The sequence below is a fragment of the Mercurialis annua genome, linkage group LG2, assembly GCF_937616625.2.
Source record: "Mercurialis annua linkage group LG2, ddMerAnnu1.2, whole genome shotgun sequence".
Classification (NCBI taxonomy): Eukaryota; Viridiplantae; Streptophyta; class Magnoliopsida; order Malpighiales; family Euphorbiaceae; genus Mercurialis; species Mercurialis annua.
The window spans coordinates 44,215,898-44,235,225 of NC_065571.1; the positions used below are offsets into that span (position 1 = coordinate 44,215,898).

The 19,328-nt window shown below is 33.6% G+C and overlaps 2 protein-coding genes across 2 annotated transcripts; both read right to left on the bottom strand.

Annotated features, from left to right (window-relative positions):
• Nucleotides 1–329: 329 nt before the first annotated feature.
• On the bottom strand, nt 330–3,759 carry LOC126666599 (uncharacterized). The gene is made up of 3 exons (XM_050359408.2): nt 3,598–3,759; nt 2,608–2,693; nt 330–1,596 (listed from the first exon to the last, which is right to left on the bottom strand). Exons 1-3 carry the CDS (start codon nt 3,707–3,709, stop codon nt 1,477–1,479), a joined length of 318 nt encoding a protein of 105 aa, XP_050215365.1. The 5' UTR covers nt 3,710–3,759; the 3' UTR covers nt 330–1,476.
• A 3,986-nt stretch (nt 3,760–7,745) lies between these two features.
• On the bottom strand, nt 7,746–11,682 carry LOC126669740 (heavy metal-associated isoprenylated plant protein 28-like). Its single transcript, XM_050363286.1, has 3 exons — nt 11,550–11,682; nt 11,307–11,382; nt 7,746–8,038 (listed from the first exon to the last, which is right to left on the bottom strand). Exons 1-3 carry the CDS (start codon nt 11,640–11,642, stop codon nt 7,839–7,841), a joined length of 369 nt encoding a protein of 122 aa, XP_050219243.1. The 5' UTR covers nt 11,643–11,682; the 3' UTR covers nt 7,746–7,838.
• Nucleotides 11,683–19,328: the final 7,646 nt, after the last annotated feature.

Here is a 19,328-nt window from a genome sequence, read left to right on the forward strand (position 1 = left end):
TATAGCCAAATCAAATACACAAACACATCATTTGTATCATTTTTGGTAGGCACAAAATTCACGTAGATCACACAATCATATAATTTATTTTAATCGCATAAGCAGGTAACTTATGACATACTTGAGGGTGCCTGACTAGACTCACCCCTCTCATGAGTCATAATACTACGCTCATGCTTTCTAGCGTAACCAGCAATATCTCTACCCTTAGGCACGGGAAAAAATGATCTATCATGTCCATAGAAGAAAGGCTTAATGGAGTTGTCGTCCCACTCATGGTCACTGGCTATCTGATGAGCCCTAACAGATAGCGATTCAAAATGTTCTGAAACATAAGCATACGACTCTACAAACTCAAGCTCTAAACCTCGAATAGACCTATGGTTAAATTCTCTGTTGCCTCAATTAAGTTTAGGCATCGCTTCTACCATATATAGAAACTTAGTAGTGTATGTTTACACAGTGCGTATGCCTCTAGAAAAAAAATGTTTATTTGTGCCTGAATATTGTTTAGACTGGCCTCAGCCTGTCTCTCCCCCCATGCTATTTCATCCCTCATGGCACGATAACTATGTATCTCGGCGCAAAACTGATCTCCCTTAAATACCTCGATATCAAGGTCCTCTAATGCCTCCTTCGATACTGCATCTTCGGACGGGTTGCTCTCACTATCACTATCATCTCAGGTGAAATAGCCATGTCCTGATCTTCGTCACTATCTGGTACATATCTATTCTCAAATTACTCAGTTGACCTATTAGCATCGATAAGAAGTCCATTTTGATAAATAGGAGGCGTTTCCTCCTTGATCGATATAGCATGTCACCAGGTTCCTCGTCGCCCAGGCATGCGTAAATCAAACAATTTCAATACGTAAGGTACAATTCAAACCCCTTATATCACCATGTTCTATAACTATGCCTAATTTATAACTCAGATAATCACTTAGGCACATCACAATATAATGCACATATCAACAAATCTCACATCCCCGTAGTATATTCGAAAATCACAACCTAGCAAAATCAATCAATTTCAGACAATCACAATCAATTAAGGCTTGACTCTCTATGCTGCAGTAGTTCCTAGGTTACCTAGTGACTCAGTCACTAGGGTCAAATAGACATTTTTCACAGACCGGCAGTGGTAACTGGACCAACTGCTCTGATACCAACTTTGTCACGACCCAAAATCGAGGGCCGCGACCGGCGCTAGGGAATGGGAATTGTAGTTCCAAATCCCGTAGCAAGCCTGAAATTCACTATAAATTTTTCGCAAAACAACAATCTTAAATTTTAAAAAAAATCGGCAATATAACGTTTGAAAACTGTGCTACTTGCACCTGTTAAAAACACAAACCACCTTGTGCAAAATATCATGTAATCATATACAAAATATGTGGATAAACCATTTTCCAAAAATACATCTTTATGCCACAGCACATGAAAAACATAAACTGTCAAGTCAACTATCGAATTAATCTACTAACATAACTACTGCAGCTCTAAGAAGGGTAGAAACTTTCATAACTGAGACTTCCAGAACAGTGGATGGAAGCTCGACCACATCACCACATAATAAACCTGAAAGAAAATACTATTAGGGGGTCAGCTTAAGCTGAGTGAGATATACCTTACTAACGGTATTATCACAAAATAACATCGCAGTTGAAAATCATTTATTCAAACAAACATAATATTATTATACTACAAACAAAGATTTGATCCGATAGAAACCTTAATCTTAAACTCCTAACATGTATCGTATTCATATCAAATCATTTTGATCCAAATGGTACGGTCCCGAGATAGTTCAACCGAGTTACTCGTTACCACGTGGCATAGTCCCGAGATAGTTCAACCGAGTTACATCATGCCACTACTCAATCCCAAGGTGTGAGTCCCGAGATAGTTCAACCGAGTTACTCACTAGATACGGGTCCCGAGATAGTTCGACCGAGTTACCTCGTATCTACCAAAATTATAATCCTCCTTTCCGATACCCAAACATATTCCATTTCATAATCATAAATATGATCAATATTTAATGAGCTCATGTCAAACAATTCTAAGTACAGACATCTAGACTCTTACAAACACCGGTGATCACACGGCCTATTGACGCCCAATAGGTAGCTTGTTTCTTCGGATCACACATCAATTTCAAACATAGAACAAATAGCAACAAAACGATATACAATTCAATCCAACACCAAATATTTAATTCACTCACAAATATATAATCAATCAATACATAATTTAATTGTCAAACGTAAATTATTAATATGTATACTCATATACATACATATATATATATATATATATATATATATATATATATATATATATATATATATATATATATATATATATATATATATATATATATATATATATATATATATATATATATATATATATATATATGTATATATAACTATTTCATAAGTCATATTCCGTGTATCCCACGGTAGAATAACCATTTAGTTCATACAATTCCAAATCACAACAAATGATTATATAATGCGATGTGTTTTTATAACTTATAATTAAAATGTTTAATAATATAATTATAGCGTAATAATACGCGAGAGTAAAGTATACTCACCAAATTCGCTATCCAATTCATGATATCAAAATAATGGCCGAACCCCACTAAGCCAAACATGTCACTTTCGAAGTCCATCGATGCGTCTGTCACAAAATACAATATAAATACGTTTAGATTATAAACGTATAACGATAATTATAAACCTAAATTATTAGCTTAGATCGACTTCTTAACCTTGACTTATGACTTTACTCGATATTCTTTAAATATCTGTTTTCATTTCTCAAATCCAATGTTTGTATTTTTAAAGTCAATAACGTATTTAATAACTTAAATACGTTAAACTTTCAATCTTGATATCAAAGTCCTTTTTATATCTTTAATGGTTATAATATAACTAAAAATCAACTTAAAGATTCAAACTCGACTTATAGCATTTTTCGCCAACTTTTTAGTTTACGTTTTCAAACCTAAACTCTTAATATTAAACGCATTTCCTTAGCGTTTTAAACACTTAAAAACAACCTATCCACTTCATATAAAACCATTTTCAAATCGATAATGCCTTAGCTCCAAGTTTGCTTTTACAATCCAGTTTACGTCCAATTCGACACTAGTTTGCGTAACTTGACGTTTTACGCAAAATTGAGTGTTAATGCACCTCGGGGAAGGGGCGGCTTGGCCCCCTTCCCATTGCCGTTCCCTCCCCTCTTTTGGTAAGGGGGGGGGCTGCTCAGCTCTGGTACATCGTACCAGAGCTGTTACAGCTCGGCACCACCGTGCATTCAGCACGGTGGTGCGCCTGCTGGACGGCCGGGTCCAGCTCCGGCCACCGCGGTCTCCTTTGGCCACCACCTATCATAAAACCCTTAAATATACTCAATACACAACTCTCATTCTCACACCAAAACAACACAAACTCAGCTCTACCTAATCAATTACACATCCTAAACATCACAATTAACCTTTAAGTCATCATTACCATCAATTTTGAAAAAAATCGAATTAACTACTGCTGGAAACCTAACCACAAAACAATATTTTTACCTTGATTCTCTGGGATTGATGCATAGAGCTTTCCGTCCCCGTTCCGTGACCACAAGAATCGTCCAATTCGGACCAAAATCGAGCAAGATATGGCAATTATAAGTTCTTGCATTTTTTAAACTTCCTAAGGAAGGAGATGAAGTTGAGAGCTGAGTTCTTTTTTTTTTCTATTGCTGATCTGAGAATCAAATCAATTTGATTCAAGTTTTAATGGAAAAAGTCTCCTTTAGTCCTTTGAATTGCCACTTTTAACCATTTTAACTTCTAGCTTTTATTTCGCCCAAATTCGTCGATTAAATACCCGATTTTTATACTTCAATAAATTTTATATTATTTATTTTCAAAATAAATAATACCACCTTAATACCTCCTAATTCAATTTTTGATAATTTATTTTAGCGATTTTATTTTTGTTTTCGCTAAAAATGCTCAAATTCCAATTTGAGCTAGAATGCTTGTTTTTCCATCAAATTTTGCTTAATGAATATCGATTACCAATTAATCGATATTACATACTTAAATATTAATTTCCATATATACAATTTATTTAAATTATATTTTTTTGAGAATTAAATTATTATTTTCTAGTTTAGGCTTAAATTTGTTTTTGTCCATTTTTTCCATAAACTCTTTTAAAATCCATTTTCATTTCTTTTATGGACTTTTAGCATTGAAATTTTCTTTTTAAAATTTCAATATCGACCTACTCGGATCCTCTTTTATTTAACTATTTCGCTAATTTCCTCATTTTTTTTTTCTCATTTTGACGATTCAAAATGAGACGCACCGCTTACTCTTGAAACATCCAAATTTCAGGGTATTACAGCTTGCTTCCTTGAAGGTCAACGATAGACTCGTCTTAGCATTCTTTTGGCGATATTCTGGTCTCCTTTTAGTGTTACTACTCCCTTTTCAGTTGGCACCTTTATAGTTAGTGCTCTTATGCTGGTGACCGCAGCCGAATCATGGAGGAATGGCCTTCCGAGGATCGTGTTATACGTCAACTCCATGTCTACTATGTTGAACAGGGACACGATCTTTTTTTATTCCTTTCTCTGGACCGATTACAATCTTTAGAGTTACAGCGCCAAGTGGGTTGATAAAGGGTCCTCCGAGTCTTGATAATGGAATTGGGACTCGGCACAACTTTTCCGCGGTTCCTCCCAAACTTTTGTGTGCGACATTTGTCTTAAAGTTTACAGCACTTCCTTCGTCTATGAGGATTCACTCCATATTTCAATTTTCAATGATGGTAGTTACCACCAAAGCGTCGTTGTGGGATGCTTTCAAATGTTCATAATCTTCAACATCAAAAATCACTGGTGGCATATGGGTTTCCCTGATGTTCATTACTTCTCTCATCTGCTTCCTTCGAATGGTTGAGCTGCTATGCCATCCCCCATTAATCATGTGTATCGTCTCTAGAATCTTGGACGGCCTCTCTTCTTCCTTTTCTTTGCCTTTGTCATCCCTGCTCCTTTTTTCTCCCTTATCACTGCTTTTTGGTTTATGAGCTATGAACTTTCTCAGTTTGCCAGCGTCTATCATCTTTTCTATCTCAACTTTTAGATCTCTACACTCGTCCGTTTCGCGTCCATTTTCATCATGGAATTTGCATAACTTCCTGGTATCTCTAATCTCGGATTTCATCTTTGGTGGTCATGCCACATTCTTCACATTCTCCTTAATCCACATGAGGACGTTGGTCCTACTAGTGTTTAACAGCGTGTAATTGCGTTCGTCATCTCTGGGGTCGTTCCTTAGTTCGTATCTGCTTTGTGGGGCGAATCGCCTACTTTCTTTGGGCCTTTGTCACATGTCATCTAATTTCAATTTGGGTCTATCTCTTGATTTCTCCTTTGACTCCTTTCCTTTTGCTTCTTTCCCTCTGATAGCTCTGTGTCCTTCGTCTAGCTTAAAGTATTTCTGGGCGATGCCTATTAGGAGAAGGTGGTTGGCTTGTTGACGAACAGCTTGTCTACTAGTTTGCTGAATCTTGTTCCTTCCCTCAGTGCTTCGATTTCCATATCAACATTCAATTCTATTTTCATAACTTGTTTGTTGAATCTTTCGATGTAGCTCATCAATGTTTCTCCTTCCTCATGGATGCATGACCTCAAGATGCTGGTGGTCGTTTTGGCCGGAATGTTAGTGAGATAGTTGTTGAGAAATTCTGTCGACAAAGAGGTGAAGCTCTTGATCAATCTCGGCTTGAGTTTATTGTACCATCTTTTGACGGTTCATGTTAGGATGGTCAGGAATACTCGACACAAGATCGCGTCGGAGACGCTCAAGAGGCCCATAGTCGTAGTAAACCTGGACGTGTGGTCCCTCTGGTCATCTTCTCCGTTAAATGTTGGTAAGGTGGGCAGCTTCATGTTGTATGGGGATTGTTTCTTTCATGATTTCAGCTGATAGGGGCGAACCCTTTGGCCCCGGGTCGTCTATATCCAGTTCTTCAGATTTTAGCTTCTTCAAAGCTTTGGCTATTTTCTCCTCCGAGTCCTCTTCTGCTACATACGTGGTTTTGCTTTTCTGGGCGATTCATAGGGTTCGCCTTCGTCTTCCTCGTTCTTTTTTCTGAACTGTGCCTTTTCGGCATCTTTTTCTTGCCTCTTGCTTTTTACTGGGGCATCCTCTTTCTCCCTTTCTCTTCGTTCCTCTATTTTGGAGTTAAGTCCGCTTCGGGCATCATCTTGATTTTTTGCATTCTTCGTTGCATTCCCTTGATTTTCATCCTCTAACTCGTCATTTCTGTGTTCTCGGTTTTATGGGTTTTCTCCTCCTTTGTTTCTTCCTTCGTTTCTTTCTTCGTTTCTCCCTTCATTTCCTCTGGTTCGTCCTTGGTGATTTGGATTCCTTGCGTTTTCTGTCCTGTGTCTTCGTTGGGCAGTGGTTGGGCTGAAATTTTCCCTCAATATTCTCATGGTCTCATCATGGTTATCGTTTGATCGTTTGGGTTCGTTAGCCAATCTATCTAGATTTGTTTGGACAGCTTCCAACACCTTTTTTAAAATCTCGTTGTATACTTTTGGGGTTATCACATCTTGTGTTTGCTCGTTGTTTGCACCGAGGTCAAGGAATGCAATAGGGTTGCTTCCCCTTATCGGGTTGGTCTGGTATTGGGGGATGGAGAAGGACGTTCCTCCGGCGTGACTCCCTCCCAGCTGTGCTGTGTACGCCTTCGCCAATGATGTTTATCACCTCAGGCGTTTGTTGATGGAGCTTAGGATCCATCGGCTACTTGTTCTTAAGGTTTGATCTATCAGAAGTCATCTTGTTCAATGAATTTTGTTTTGAGTTCAGAAAAGCTTCTTCTTGTTCGAAGTTTTTAGAGCACTTTCCCACAGACGGCACCAATTGATGGAGTCTGCCTTCTAATCCGGTGGATTAACCTGCAAAATAGGATAGAAGCTAACCGGACGGTGGTGGTCCGATTAACTCTCCGATGCTAAAGTCAGTTTAGGCTTTGAGCAGCGATTTGAGTATCTGAATGTAGTTGTGTGTTTAGGCATACCTCAAGCTCTTCCATAGTAGTTGAATGTATACCTTGTGGACTTAGAATAGGAAAGTGATTCCTATTTAGTAGGGTTTGATCATGAATAGGAGTGTAGTTTCTTATTCGGATGAAATCTTATTCAGAAATATCTTCTTAAATAAGTTTATCTTATTAAGTTGGAGTTTATCTTTCTAAGTTGGAGTTTGTATCCAAATAGAAAAGATTTTCGTGGATCTGTTCGTTTGAACAAATCTCTAGGTCGACGCGCTTATCCGGGTCTTTTGGGGATTCAGCGTTTCGTGATTTGACTTACTTCAGTCAAGGCGAATCTCATGAATTTGGTTGTTAGTTTTATCTGACTTAACCCTTTGGGCGAGAGTCCGATATCGTCTGAGGATAGATCTCCTGCGACTCGGCTCCATAGAGCTTATAATAGGATTAGGTATCCATCAGTAAACTTTAAACACAAAGTCTAATGGATTAAAAATTTAATTTTTTATTGAGTAGTGATATAGGATTAAATTTTAATCCGAACCACTTTAAAATTGCTTTGTCTATTTTTTCCAAACCCTAAACTTATTTTTTTTTCTTAATTAAATTTTAATTTTTTAAATAATTTTAATTCGCCTTTCTTAAATTGCATCTGAAATTTTACAAGTTATTTTTATATTATTCAGCCATAATAATACATGACTATCCCTTACACTGGACCGGTTCAGTGCTGGACTATAACGGAACCCAACTAATAAATACTACATTTAGGAATGATACATCTAAATCCAGTGGAGAGTCTAGGACTAGGCAAGTCCAGATGATGTGATGATGGCAACAGTTCAGCTCGTATTCCAGTCTTCCAAACAGTTTTAACTACCACTTTGCGCTCCATGTAACCCATCACTGTTATTCGGTTTGATACATTATCTATTTGCACACATTTTACTCCTGCATCAATCATATATATTTGTCACATTTTATGTGAGAAGTATTATATCCAATTTATTAATAATGGGATCTATTTAATAGCAGCTATAAAAAAAAAAATCTGTCATCTCTAATTTTTTAGAGGATTAGCTATTTCGTGATTTCAACTTTTGACATGAAAAGTCATGTGGAATATTTATAGAATAATTATACAACGCAACGGTTGCGCCACGTCATTCGTGCAACAAACCAATGAGGCGTTAGCCATTTGCAAATGTTTAATGATAAAAAAATAAACAATAAATAAAGATTTCTTATCGCAAATGATTATTGGCTTGTCGTAAAAATGACGTGGCACATCAATTGTGTGGGATAAACACTCATATTTATAACATAAAGAGTCTCAGTCGTATGATTTTTTTAACCAAAAAAAAAAGTTTAGTTTCATGAGTAAAATCAGTTGAATGAGTTAATTAATATAAATAAAATATAATTTAGTCGATTAATTTATTTTCATTACAAACTACTCAAAATATAAATAAAAAACAAAAAATATATCAACAAATTATATACATTGTTAATAATTTAATAAACATACATACTTCTAAATAATTAAAAATCATAGTTTCTTCATGAATATATTTTTTATGCTTTAATATTTAGACTTAAATAAGCCACGCGACTAAGTTTTATTTTTTTTAATATTAATTAGATGAATTTTATGAGAAGACATAAAATTTATAATAGAAATCACATTTTTTGTTAAACAACTATACCACATTGCGTTTTATGATGTTAAATATTACACAAAACTCTTTATGTCAAGAATTGAAATAACATGATAATTAAATGTACTTATCCCTTTAAAAAGTCTAATCATCCAAAAATACCTCATTTTTTTATCTTTTTTTCATTTATGATCCAAGTCTTCAAAATCGTCAATTTTAGCCAATTTTTAATTTCCAGTTTCAATTGTCGCCATTTGTTCAAATTAAAATGGAAAAGGTTCAAATATATCTTTCATATTACTTCATATTGTTCCAATCTACTTTTGTTCAAGTAAAAATTTCAAATATGAAGGCCATATTTGAATTATTTTTCTACTCCAATCTATATCTATACTATATATAAAAAGCACGGATGGGGGGGGGTGGGGGACAGGCAAATTTACTGAATAATCCTTTTCAGTTTATTATTAAATAAAGGTTTTATAGTCATTAACTAATTAGCTATTTAATTAATTACTATTGTAATTAAAGTCCTAATTAGAATAGGTAGCTAAATTATCTCTAATTTATATTAAAGATATATTCTAATTAGAATTCCAATTAGATATATTATAATTAAGGTAATTAAAGTCCTAATTAGAATAGGTAGCTAAATTATCTCCAATTTATATTAAAAATATATCCTAATTAGAATCCCAATTAGATATATTATAATTAAATTCCTAATTAGAATACAATTACATGATATATACTTTATTTATTTAATATTTGATGAATAACCTATTTCGTAGAAGTGAATATTGTTATTTAAAAAAAAAAACAAGAGCAGCCAAATAATATTTTTGGTACTTATTACCGATTTATTTATTATTTGGAAAGAATAATGCGCATTGTGGTATTCCTAATCCAACTACAACTTTGATATGTAGCCATATTTCTAATTTAATGAAGATCTATATATTATAATATTCTATAATATCATTTAATATAAAACTGAAAACATTAGTTATTTAATTAATCACTATTGTGATTGAAGTCCTAATTAGAATAAGTAACTAAATTATCTCCAATTTAATTTTTAGTATGCAAAAAATAATTAAATTGTCTTCAAATTAGTAGGAATATCTTACAAAATTAAAATACTCTATTTGGTTAATATATTATTATTTAAATTTCTATCTTATTATTTTTAAAGATATTATTAATTAATTTAAGTTAATTATTTAATTATGCTTATTATAAAACCAAAAGAAAAATAAATTTAGTATATGGTTATTATAAAACCAAAAGAAGAATAACTTCATTATGGAAAAAAAATTTAATAACCGAATATGTTATATTTACTTTTACAAAATTTTTTAACTAATTTAATATTAATTATAAATAAAAATTGATATAATTATAATAAATTTACTAATATGTTCATTGACGAGTTACGTTACGAGCCACGTGCATAGCACGTAATGCGAAACTAGTATAAACAAATGACTATAGCTGAAACCAAAATTTTAAAAAGCGAGCTAAAATTAACGATTTAAAAAAAAATATTATTGCTACCATACATTTCCACATTTAGTGTTTTTTTATTTAAAAACAATATAAAAACACGTCTAACCTTTGTTTCCAACTTTTTAAATTTTTCATCCTATATCCCGGTTTGTGTTGTATATATTATTTATTCATAAGAACTAAATATTGGTAGATTTAGTGCCATGTTTTTTAAATTGTATTTAAATCGGAAAAAAACGCGAAAACTTCAATACATAGTCACAGTAATCCCAAACAAAAAACGAATAAAATAAAGCCGTAGGTATTTTGTTTATTACTTTTTTAAAAAAAATTGTACGCAACCGTTGTGCCATGTTATTCGTGCAATAAACCAATGTCGCGTTAGTCATGTGGAAAAATTAATAATAAAATAATTAATTAAAATATTTTCTATCGCAAATGTTTATTGACTTGTTGTAAATATGACATGACACAATTAATGCGGGGATAAATACTCCTTTTTAAAAATAGGATAATAAGAGAGTACGTGTCATGCATCCAACAATTTGAAATGATATTTTCATTGAAGTAAAGAATTGTATTAAAGTTATTTATTTTTAGATGATATATTATTCCCGTAGTTTCTCTATTTCAAAGAAGAAGAAAAAACTGTATCTTTTTTTATCTGAAAATAATTATCCATTTGATAATCGCAAAATAATTTAAATTTAAATTCTATTTGAATACTAATATTATAGTAAGGAATATGATTAGTTTACAAAAACAAATTATAAAACTAAGCATTTATCTTGTTAAAGAAATATAAAAAAAGCTAATTATGGAATATGAGTAAAATCCTTTAATCCTCGTGAGTGAAAAAAAATTAGACAACATAACTGTCGTGCTACGTCATTCGTATAATAAACTAATGAAGCGTTCACAATTTTGAAATATTTAATAATAAAAAAATAAATAATAACTAAAAAATTTTATTGTAAATGTTCATTCATTTGTTATAAATATAACATCACACAACCATTGCCTGAAATAAAAAATTTAAAAAAATGTCTTACCTTTTATCTTGCACAAGGCTTTGCGAACTGTTTTCTCACAACTCTTGCAATGTAGGCGTACCCTTAATTCAACAGCCTGTGTAGTTTTATACTTATGATATCAAATTTACTTTATAATAAATATATTTTCATTACATTTTAAAAAAATTAACACTGAAAATAAGATTTAATGAATAAAGCCACTTAATTAAAAGAGAAAATTTCATAATATAATGGAAAAAGAAGGAGAAAAAGGGTGGTAACCTCCATGGATATGCAACATGAAGCTCCTCTTGGAGTTTTAATTTGAGTATGAAGTGAAGATAGGTTTTGACGAAATATATATGTATAGCTCATGAATAGTAGGTGAGTGATAAAGAATGCGAAATGAGGAAAATGATTCTTAATTTATTTGGAAAAATACATATGTGAATCCCTTATTTATCCTTTTGTGGCATTGAATTTCTATATTTTTATTTGTCATATTACGTCCCTATAATTTTAATTTTATAGACATTAGGTCCCTACGTCACAAAAATAAAGTACATGTACTTCACACGCAGTTAGTGCGATTGGAATAATTTTTTTATTTTTTTATTTTAATTTTTAGTGATATTTTTTTGGTCGTAACTGACACCGTTAATTATATTTGAGATGCATGCACCTAATATTTATAAAATTAAGAACTTAATGTTGATAAATATAAATAGAGGGATTCAATACCAATGATAGTACAAATCTAGGGACCTATGTTATGCTGATTTTGTTTGATAATTATGACTTATTATTGCACGCTATTATGTGCTTTTCCTTAAAGATCCACTTTACTTGGACTCAAAGGAAACCTTAAATCATTACAAACTCTTGTCCAACTCATTCTTTCTATTCACTTATTATTTATAAATTTATTGTTTTTGTTTAACTTTTTTTTGAAAGGAAAAAGTCTATCATAAATCAGCAGATAATAAAGATATGATATTAGGAGGAGGAACAGACTCCCACTCCTATCCGGCAGGCATAGAAATAGCAGACTTGGCTAAAGCACGAGCCAAGGTAATTGATTTTGGAGATCACTCTATTTTTCAAAAATTACAAAATGGTGACCGAACTTCAAAATGTAACATTTTAGTTACTATACTATTTGGTTATGTTAAGATAGAAGGATTTTTGGTCACTGAGAAAATTATTTCGGGTCGATTTTTTGTTGATTGTGTGTATATATGAAATATAAGATATTATTTGTTATAAATAATCAAAATTTGATTACTACATATGTATAATTTGACCGTAAAACACTTAAAAACCTTCCAAAATCACATATGTGAAAGTTTAGTAACCATTTTGTTACGTTTTGAAATTCGGTCACCATTTTGCAATTCTTGAAAAGTACAGTGACCCCTAGAATCAATTACCCCACGAGCCACACTATTCGCAGCACGCCTAATAAAATTAAAAAATAAGCTACTGAAATTGAGCTTAAAAGAGAGACAATCCTCGATGAGAAGACCACCAATGGAGTTTTCTGGAGAACTAGAATTTGAGTCATGGATAACATTAAGAGCATCTGATTCGATAATTATGGAGCGTCCAGAACCCAGCTCAAAGCTTCTCTGATTGAAAGAGATTCAGCGACATGAGGAGTCACCAGACCCCTGAAGGTTCTTTTGCAAGCACCAAGCATATGACCATGGTTGTCTCTAACAATCCAAGCAAGGTCTGTCATATTGAAGTCCTTAAAGATGGCAGCACCACAGTTGATTTTAAGAAAGTCATTGTCTGGCTTGTTCCATTTATCATCAGGAAAAGGAACAAACAACACAATGCCAAATGGTTTGTGGATTTTGGACTTCTGGGCAGTGAGCCATTGAACACGAAGGGAATCACACAGTTGCAAACAAGCAGTAATAAAAGGTTGATTACCTTGTCAAACGAGCTCATTGCTAGTTTTCCAAATGCCCCAACAAGTAAATAATAAAATACTTAATTGTTCCGTGTCAAATCTGTTGAGAGCCAATGTCAGCCAATCGGAGAAGCTCCCCGAGGTGAATTCAGAAAGTAGTAATCCTCGACGAAACCAACAAGCTTGGGCGAAAGGACATTGGAGAGAATATGCTCGATAGTTTCAGAATCTCTTGTGCAAAAAGGGCATACATCATCGAGTTGGACATGTCTTCTGATAAATATGTTACAAGTGGGAAGGCAAACAGATGCAGCACGCCAAACTAAATTGCGCATTTTGAAAGGAGCCGGAATCCGCCAAAGCTAATTCCAGAATGGAGATTGACAACCACGCGAATGAGTAGAAAGATAATGATAAGCTGTCTTAACAGTATAAGCTCCTTTGCGATCATAACGCCACATCCAACCAATGACATCACTACGTAAACTCAAGGGCAGGGCCACAATACAGTCGACATCACGCGCGTTGAATAGAGAGCGTAGAAGGCTCACATTCCAAGTTCTGGTATTTGGAGTCATGAGCTTGCTGACTTTTAAGTTTTCAATATTCAACGAATGCGGAGACGTGATAAGGTGATTGACATCTGAAAGCCAAGGATCATTGAAGACAGAAACATCGTTACCAGCACTTATTCTACGAATACTCCCAGCTTGAATCAAACAATGAGAAGCCATAATGTTACGCCATACATAGCTTGGTGAAGAGCCAAGTTGAGCATTAAGGAAAGATGTATGAGGAAAGTATCTAGTAGACTCTTCACTAACAAATTTAGAAAAACTTACATATAATCGCCCAAAATCTCAATTGTTTATATTAATAATTCAAAAGGAAAGTTAAGTATCCAAACAAGTTTCCATGCATATCCTTTTATAATTATCCTTCTAAAGACCCTATGGGGTATGACAAACCGGATTATAAATTGTGAATCGGAAGATTAAAATTCTTTAAAGCAGAAATAAGAATTTAAAAGAGGTTAAGAATTTAGAGGATTGACAAAGGGATTTATAGTGGTTCGGATCACAAATCGATCTTATTCCACTACTCAACCAAAGATTGCGATTTAGACTAAAAGAGATTCACAAGAAGTTTTCTAAGCTAACTTCAAACTTAGTGCTTTATAGCTAAACACCAACTATGAGATTTTCCAAAGCTAATCTCTAACTTACAAGGGTTGAGTTTTTCCAAATCTAAACTCTAACTTACAATGATTTAGGAGTTCTTAAGCTTACTCCAAAACGACAACAAAACAAATGTAAATTAAAGATGTGCGTTTGTTGTTTCAAGGTTTGGAAATCATTAACCTTGAAATGGATTTATATTTATACCCAAAGCAAGCCCCCAAACAAAGCACTTACAAACAAAAAGTACTTTGCTGAAACTAGGCCTGTCGCGCTCGTGATCCTTCTTGTACCGCCCGCGATATATGATTTGTCAGCAAATCTCCAACGGCTCTTGCCACATGTCAGCTTCTCATTGATTCTTCATTAATATATCCGTTGAATCTTCAACGGTCACAAGTGTCGCGCCTGTGATGCCTCCAACGGACGACTAAGGTTTCATTAGTTATGAATGTCGCGCCCGCGATGCATGAATCTTGCCCGTGATGCAAAATGCATCTCGCCCGTGATATGCTACTGGACAACTGGAGATCCAAAAACTCGATTCTCACTAGAGAGTTCCAAATTGACTTCCGATTGTTCCTATGAGTTTTTATATACTAATAAACAAGATTAGATCACTCATAGTTGACTGTCAAAGTCAAAACAAAGGAGTTTGAAAGGACAAGGGTCCAACACCTTCCTATTTTATCCTTATTATGTATTTTAGTTATTGTGTTTTTATCACACTCAATAATTTCCCTCCATCTTTTACACACACACACACACACACACACACACACACACACACACACACATATATATATATATAAAGACAACAAGCATGTCTTGCCTTAGCGGTTAGACACGAGAGCAAAATAGTCTTTTATTTAATTTTTTTAAAATTTTACTACTGTAATTGATCGGGCGTTGACCGGCTGGTCGGTAGTGGTTGGTCTAACCAAAATCCGTATGTGCCACGTGTTAACACTTTATTAATTCAAATCTCGACCAATGAGATATTGACACATATTAAAAATAATATTATCTCTTTTTCGTTTATTTTATGTTATGGGGTATATTTGAAAACCTTTTTTTTAGAGACTTTTGCAAAAATCAAAATGATGGAATAAAAATATATTACTATAACATTTTTAGCGGATTTATACAGATTAACCAACATCTAAGGGCTTTTTACTCAAATAACCAACATTCAAGTTTGATTACTTTTATACTGACTGTTTGACATTTCAAAACTACCACACAAAAAGGAATTTATTACTTTTATACCATTCATATATAAATAGAACCCTAATAACACAAATCCTAATAATTATAATTATTTTCTCTCTCCTCGGAATTCTCTCTCCTTTCTCTCTCAACTCACCTTTCACACATTCCGCCACCGCCATTCCGCCTCCATCTTCGCCGTTTCGTCGCTCCGCCTCCGTCGTTCCGCCTCCGTCCTCTCGCCTTTGTCTCGCCTTCATCTTTCTTTTATCTTTTTGATTTTAGATCTGAAATTTTTTGTTGTTTTTACCATTTTCAAATCTGAAATTTTGTTTATTTTTTTACCGTTTTTTCACCATTAAACATGTATAAAGAGTATTTTTAAAGAATCCAATACTCATTTCATGTTATGTAGAATAATTTTGTGATTTTATGGAATAAAATTCTGTTATTTCTGCATTTTTCTTGTGATTTATTGTATTTCTGCATTTTTTTTATTCTGCAGAACGATTTGTTGATGATGATTGATTGCTAAATTATTGTAATATAACAGTGTTGTTGATTTTATGTTGACTTTATGTTGATATTATGTTGATATCTACCTATTTATTTTATTTTAACATGACAAATAAGATAAGATTATCTGTGAAATAAACTAAAAAAATAAATTAAATTAAATTGAGACTAGATAATGATATGGTAGCATCAGGGAATAAGACAAATAATGATGTTAAATTATTATAATGTTATAGTGTTGATATTGTGTTGATTTTCGGTTGATATCTTGTTGATTTTAGTATTGGTGAAAAAGAAAATAATGATGTTAAATTATTGTAATGTTACAATGTTGATCTTATGTTGATATTGTGTTGATATTTAGTTGATTTTAACACTAACGAAAAAGAACACATTATATGTGAAATAAAATAAAAAAATTAAAATTAAATTGAAATGATGTTGAAAATATAAAAATTAGTATACAAAACGATTGAAAACTTTAAATTAGTTAGTTTATTACATAAGTTGATTTTGTGTTGATTTCGTGTTGATATTAAAACTGACGAAAAACATTAACCGTAAAAAAAATCAAAAAATAAAAAAAATAAAAAAAATAAAAAAATTCAAAATTTAAATATGTGATAAATATTAAGTGCATGAAAATAATGGTGAAAAAAAATTAAAATAATGAAAGAAAATGTTGAAAAATGAGTTTTAATATAAAAAGTAAAGTTTTTTTAAAAAGTGGTATAAAAGAAAAGAGAGTTGGTATGAAATGTAAAGATTTAAAAGAGCTGGTATAAAAGTAAATGTTGCAGAAAAAACAGTATTTCATATAAAAAGCCCCAACATCTAATTATGTAAAAAGCCCAATAGAAAACCCATCATATTGGCCTTGCAAACCATAATCTGAAATGGGCTTCATTATGTTGGTCTTAGTAAAATCCTAATCTCAGCAAACCAAAACATCATTTACAGCAGCACCGTCTGAAATGTTCAAGAAAAAGCTGTGCAAATTAGAGGGACGATGGAATCTACCCCCCGGTTTCACCCTTGCAGAAAAAGGCTATTACTCCGGCAATACAAGTTCAGAAGGAGTCAGATGAGATTGTTGATAAGTTGAATTTTGATCTGGATCCAAAATCTTCAGTTTCTCTTGAGCAATTGGGATTTGTTCAGGAGATTGAAGAGGAGGGAACTGAGAACCCTAATTCGAGTTCAGAGGCCACTACTGTTACAGAGGTGACAGATGAAAAGGAATCTAATGAAGTATCTATGGAATCAAAGTCTCTGATTCCAGCGACGAAGAATTGGAGCTCTTTGTTTACGGATAATCGAATGAGAGATGCAGGAAGTGAATTGAAATTCATCCCTCCGTCAGTCAAAGATGGAGATCGGTTTGTGACTTTCAACTCGAAGGATACAGAAAAAGAAGAATACAAGTGGAAAAATGCTCTAGTTGGATGTGTGTTAGGTATGTTCCCAAAGTATGAAAGAATCTCCTCTTTTGTCAAGAACAGATGGGGTAATTCTGGTCTATTGAATGTAATCAGAATTAATGCTGCAATGTTTCTGTTTGAATTCAAAACCGAGGAGGATTGTTTGAAAGTTTTAGGCTCAGGCCCCTTTACTTTTGATCAGAAACCTCTCTTATTGAAGAAGTGGCACCCCAGAATGGTGATGGATCCAGCAGAAATCAAAACTGTCCCTGTATGGATTCAACTGCCAGGACTTCCTTGGGAATTTTGGTCTGCTGAGATTTTAAGTAAGATTGGCAGCATCTGTGGAAAACCATTGTTCTGTGATCAATGCACCATAAATAGAACCAGATTGGGATATGCCAGAATCCTGGTTGAGATGGATGTTCTAGGTTGCTTTCCATAAAATGTGGATATGATGGATGAAATGGGAAATTGTTTTAATCAGAAGATCTTTTATGAATGGAAACCTATCTTTTGTGATAAATGCAAGAGAATGGGACATACCAAAAAGTTCTGTAGAGTGGTGCAGAGAGATAAGGAGGAGGAAAAACCAGAAAATCCGGCAAAAAATGTGACTGATGAACCAGAGATAGTGGAATCTGTGAAAGAGGATCAGGTCATAGAGGAAATAAAGACAAGTGACATGGAGAAGGAGAAACAGAACACAGAACCTAGTATTGAGGTAACTGCTAATCCTTTTAATGCTTTGACTAATAATAGTGAAACTACTTTGACTGAAGTTGATAGAGTTAATAGTAAAATGAAGTATGGAGGTGTTAATGAAACTGGGCATAAAGATAGAAATAGTAGTAAGGTTGGAGTAATTGGTGAGGGTAGGTTGAGGCCTGCTAAGCCACCAAAATATTTGAAATGATTGGTTGCTGGAATGTGAGAGGGATAAACTTGTCTCTTAAACAGTCAGAGGTGTGTTCTCTGATAAAGTCAAATAGTTTGAAGGTGTTTGGTATAGTTGAAACAAGAGTTAATAGTAGTAATTTTGATAAGGTTTGGGATAGTATTAAGAAAAGATTACCAGGGTGGGATATAATCCATAATTATTCTTGTTCAACTATGGGGAGGATATGGATTTTGTTCAATAAAGAAGAGGTGTCTGTGAGTCCAATGGTTATGCATAATCAGTTGATTCATTGTAAAATTGTGTGTGGGAATGAAGTAGTAGTGTACACAGTGGTTTATGGTTCTTACCTAGCTGAGCAGAGAGGTGAGCTATGGGAGCAACTAAAGACCATTAGTGAGACAAATAGAGAGTGGTGGATAATTGCTGGAGATTTTAATGCAGTGATGTCAAATAATGATAGATTAGGTGGGAATGATATTGATAGTAGAGCTGGTGATGAATTCAGAAATTGGGCTATTCAGTCAAATGTCATTGAACTCAAGAAGCAAGGATGCCATTATACTTGGACCAATAATCAAAGAGGGATTAGCAGGATTTGGAGGAAACTGGACTGGGTTTTTGTCAATGAGAAATGGATGTGTAAATGGGTGGATTCTTATTATGATACTGTGAGTGCAAGTATTTCAGATCATACTTCACTGATAGTCAGACTGGGTAATAATGTCAGCAACAGGAAGTGTCCTTTCAGATTTTTCAATGTATGGTGTAAGCACACTAATTTCCAAGAGATTGTGAGACAAGCTTGGAATAGAAATGTGAGGGGGAGCAGTATGTATAGAGTGTATCAAAAGATGAAGAATCTGAGAAGGGATTTGAGAACTCTTAATAAAAGAGAGTTCAGTGATATTTCTACTAAAG

Excerpts from the sequence above, each read along its gene's own strand:
- LOC126666599 (XM_050359408.2), bottom strand. The coding sequence starts at position 3,709 with ATGCAAGAACTTATAATTGCCATATCTTGCTCGATTTTGGTCCGAATT. Across the intron at positions 2,694-3,597 it reads ATCAATCCCAGAGAATCAAG|ACGCATCGATGGACTTCGAA; the intron begins GTAAAAATATTG and ends ATTTTGTGACAG. Across the intron at positions 1,597-2,607 it reads TGAATTGGATAGCGAATTTG|TATTTTCTTTCAGGTTTATT; the intron begins GTGAGTATACTT and ends ACCCCCTAATAG.
- LOC126669740 (XM_050363286.1), bottom strand. The coding sequence starts at position 11,642 with ATGAGCTATACATATATATTTCGTCAAAACCTATCTTCACTTCATACT. Across the intron at positions 11,383-11,549 it reads CATGTTGCATATCCATGGAG|GCTGTTGAATTAAGGGTACG; the intron begins GTTACCACCCTT and ends AAAACTACACAG. Across the intron at positions 8,039-11,306 it reads AGCCTTGTGCAAGATAAAAG|GAGTAAAATGTGTGCAAATA; the intron begins GTAAGACATTTT and ends TGATTGATGCAG.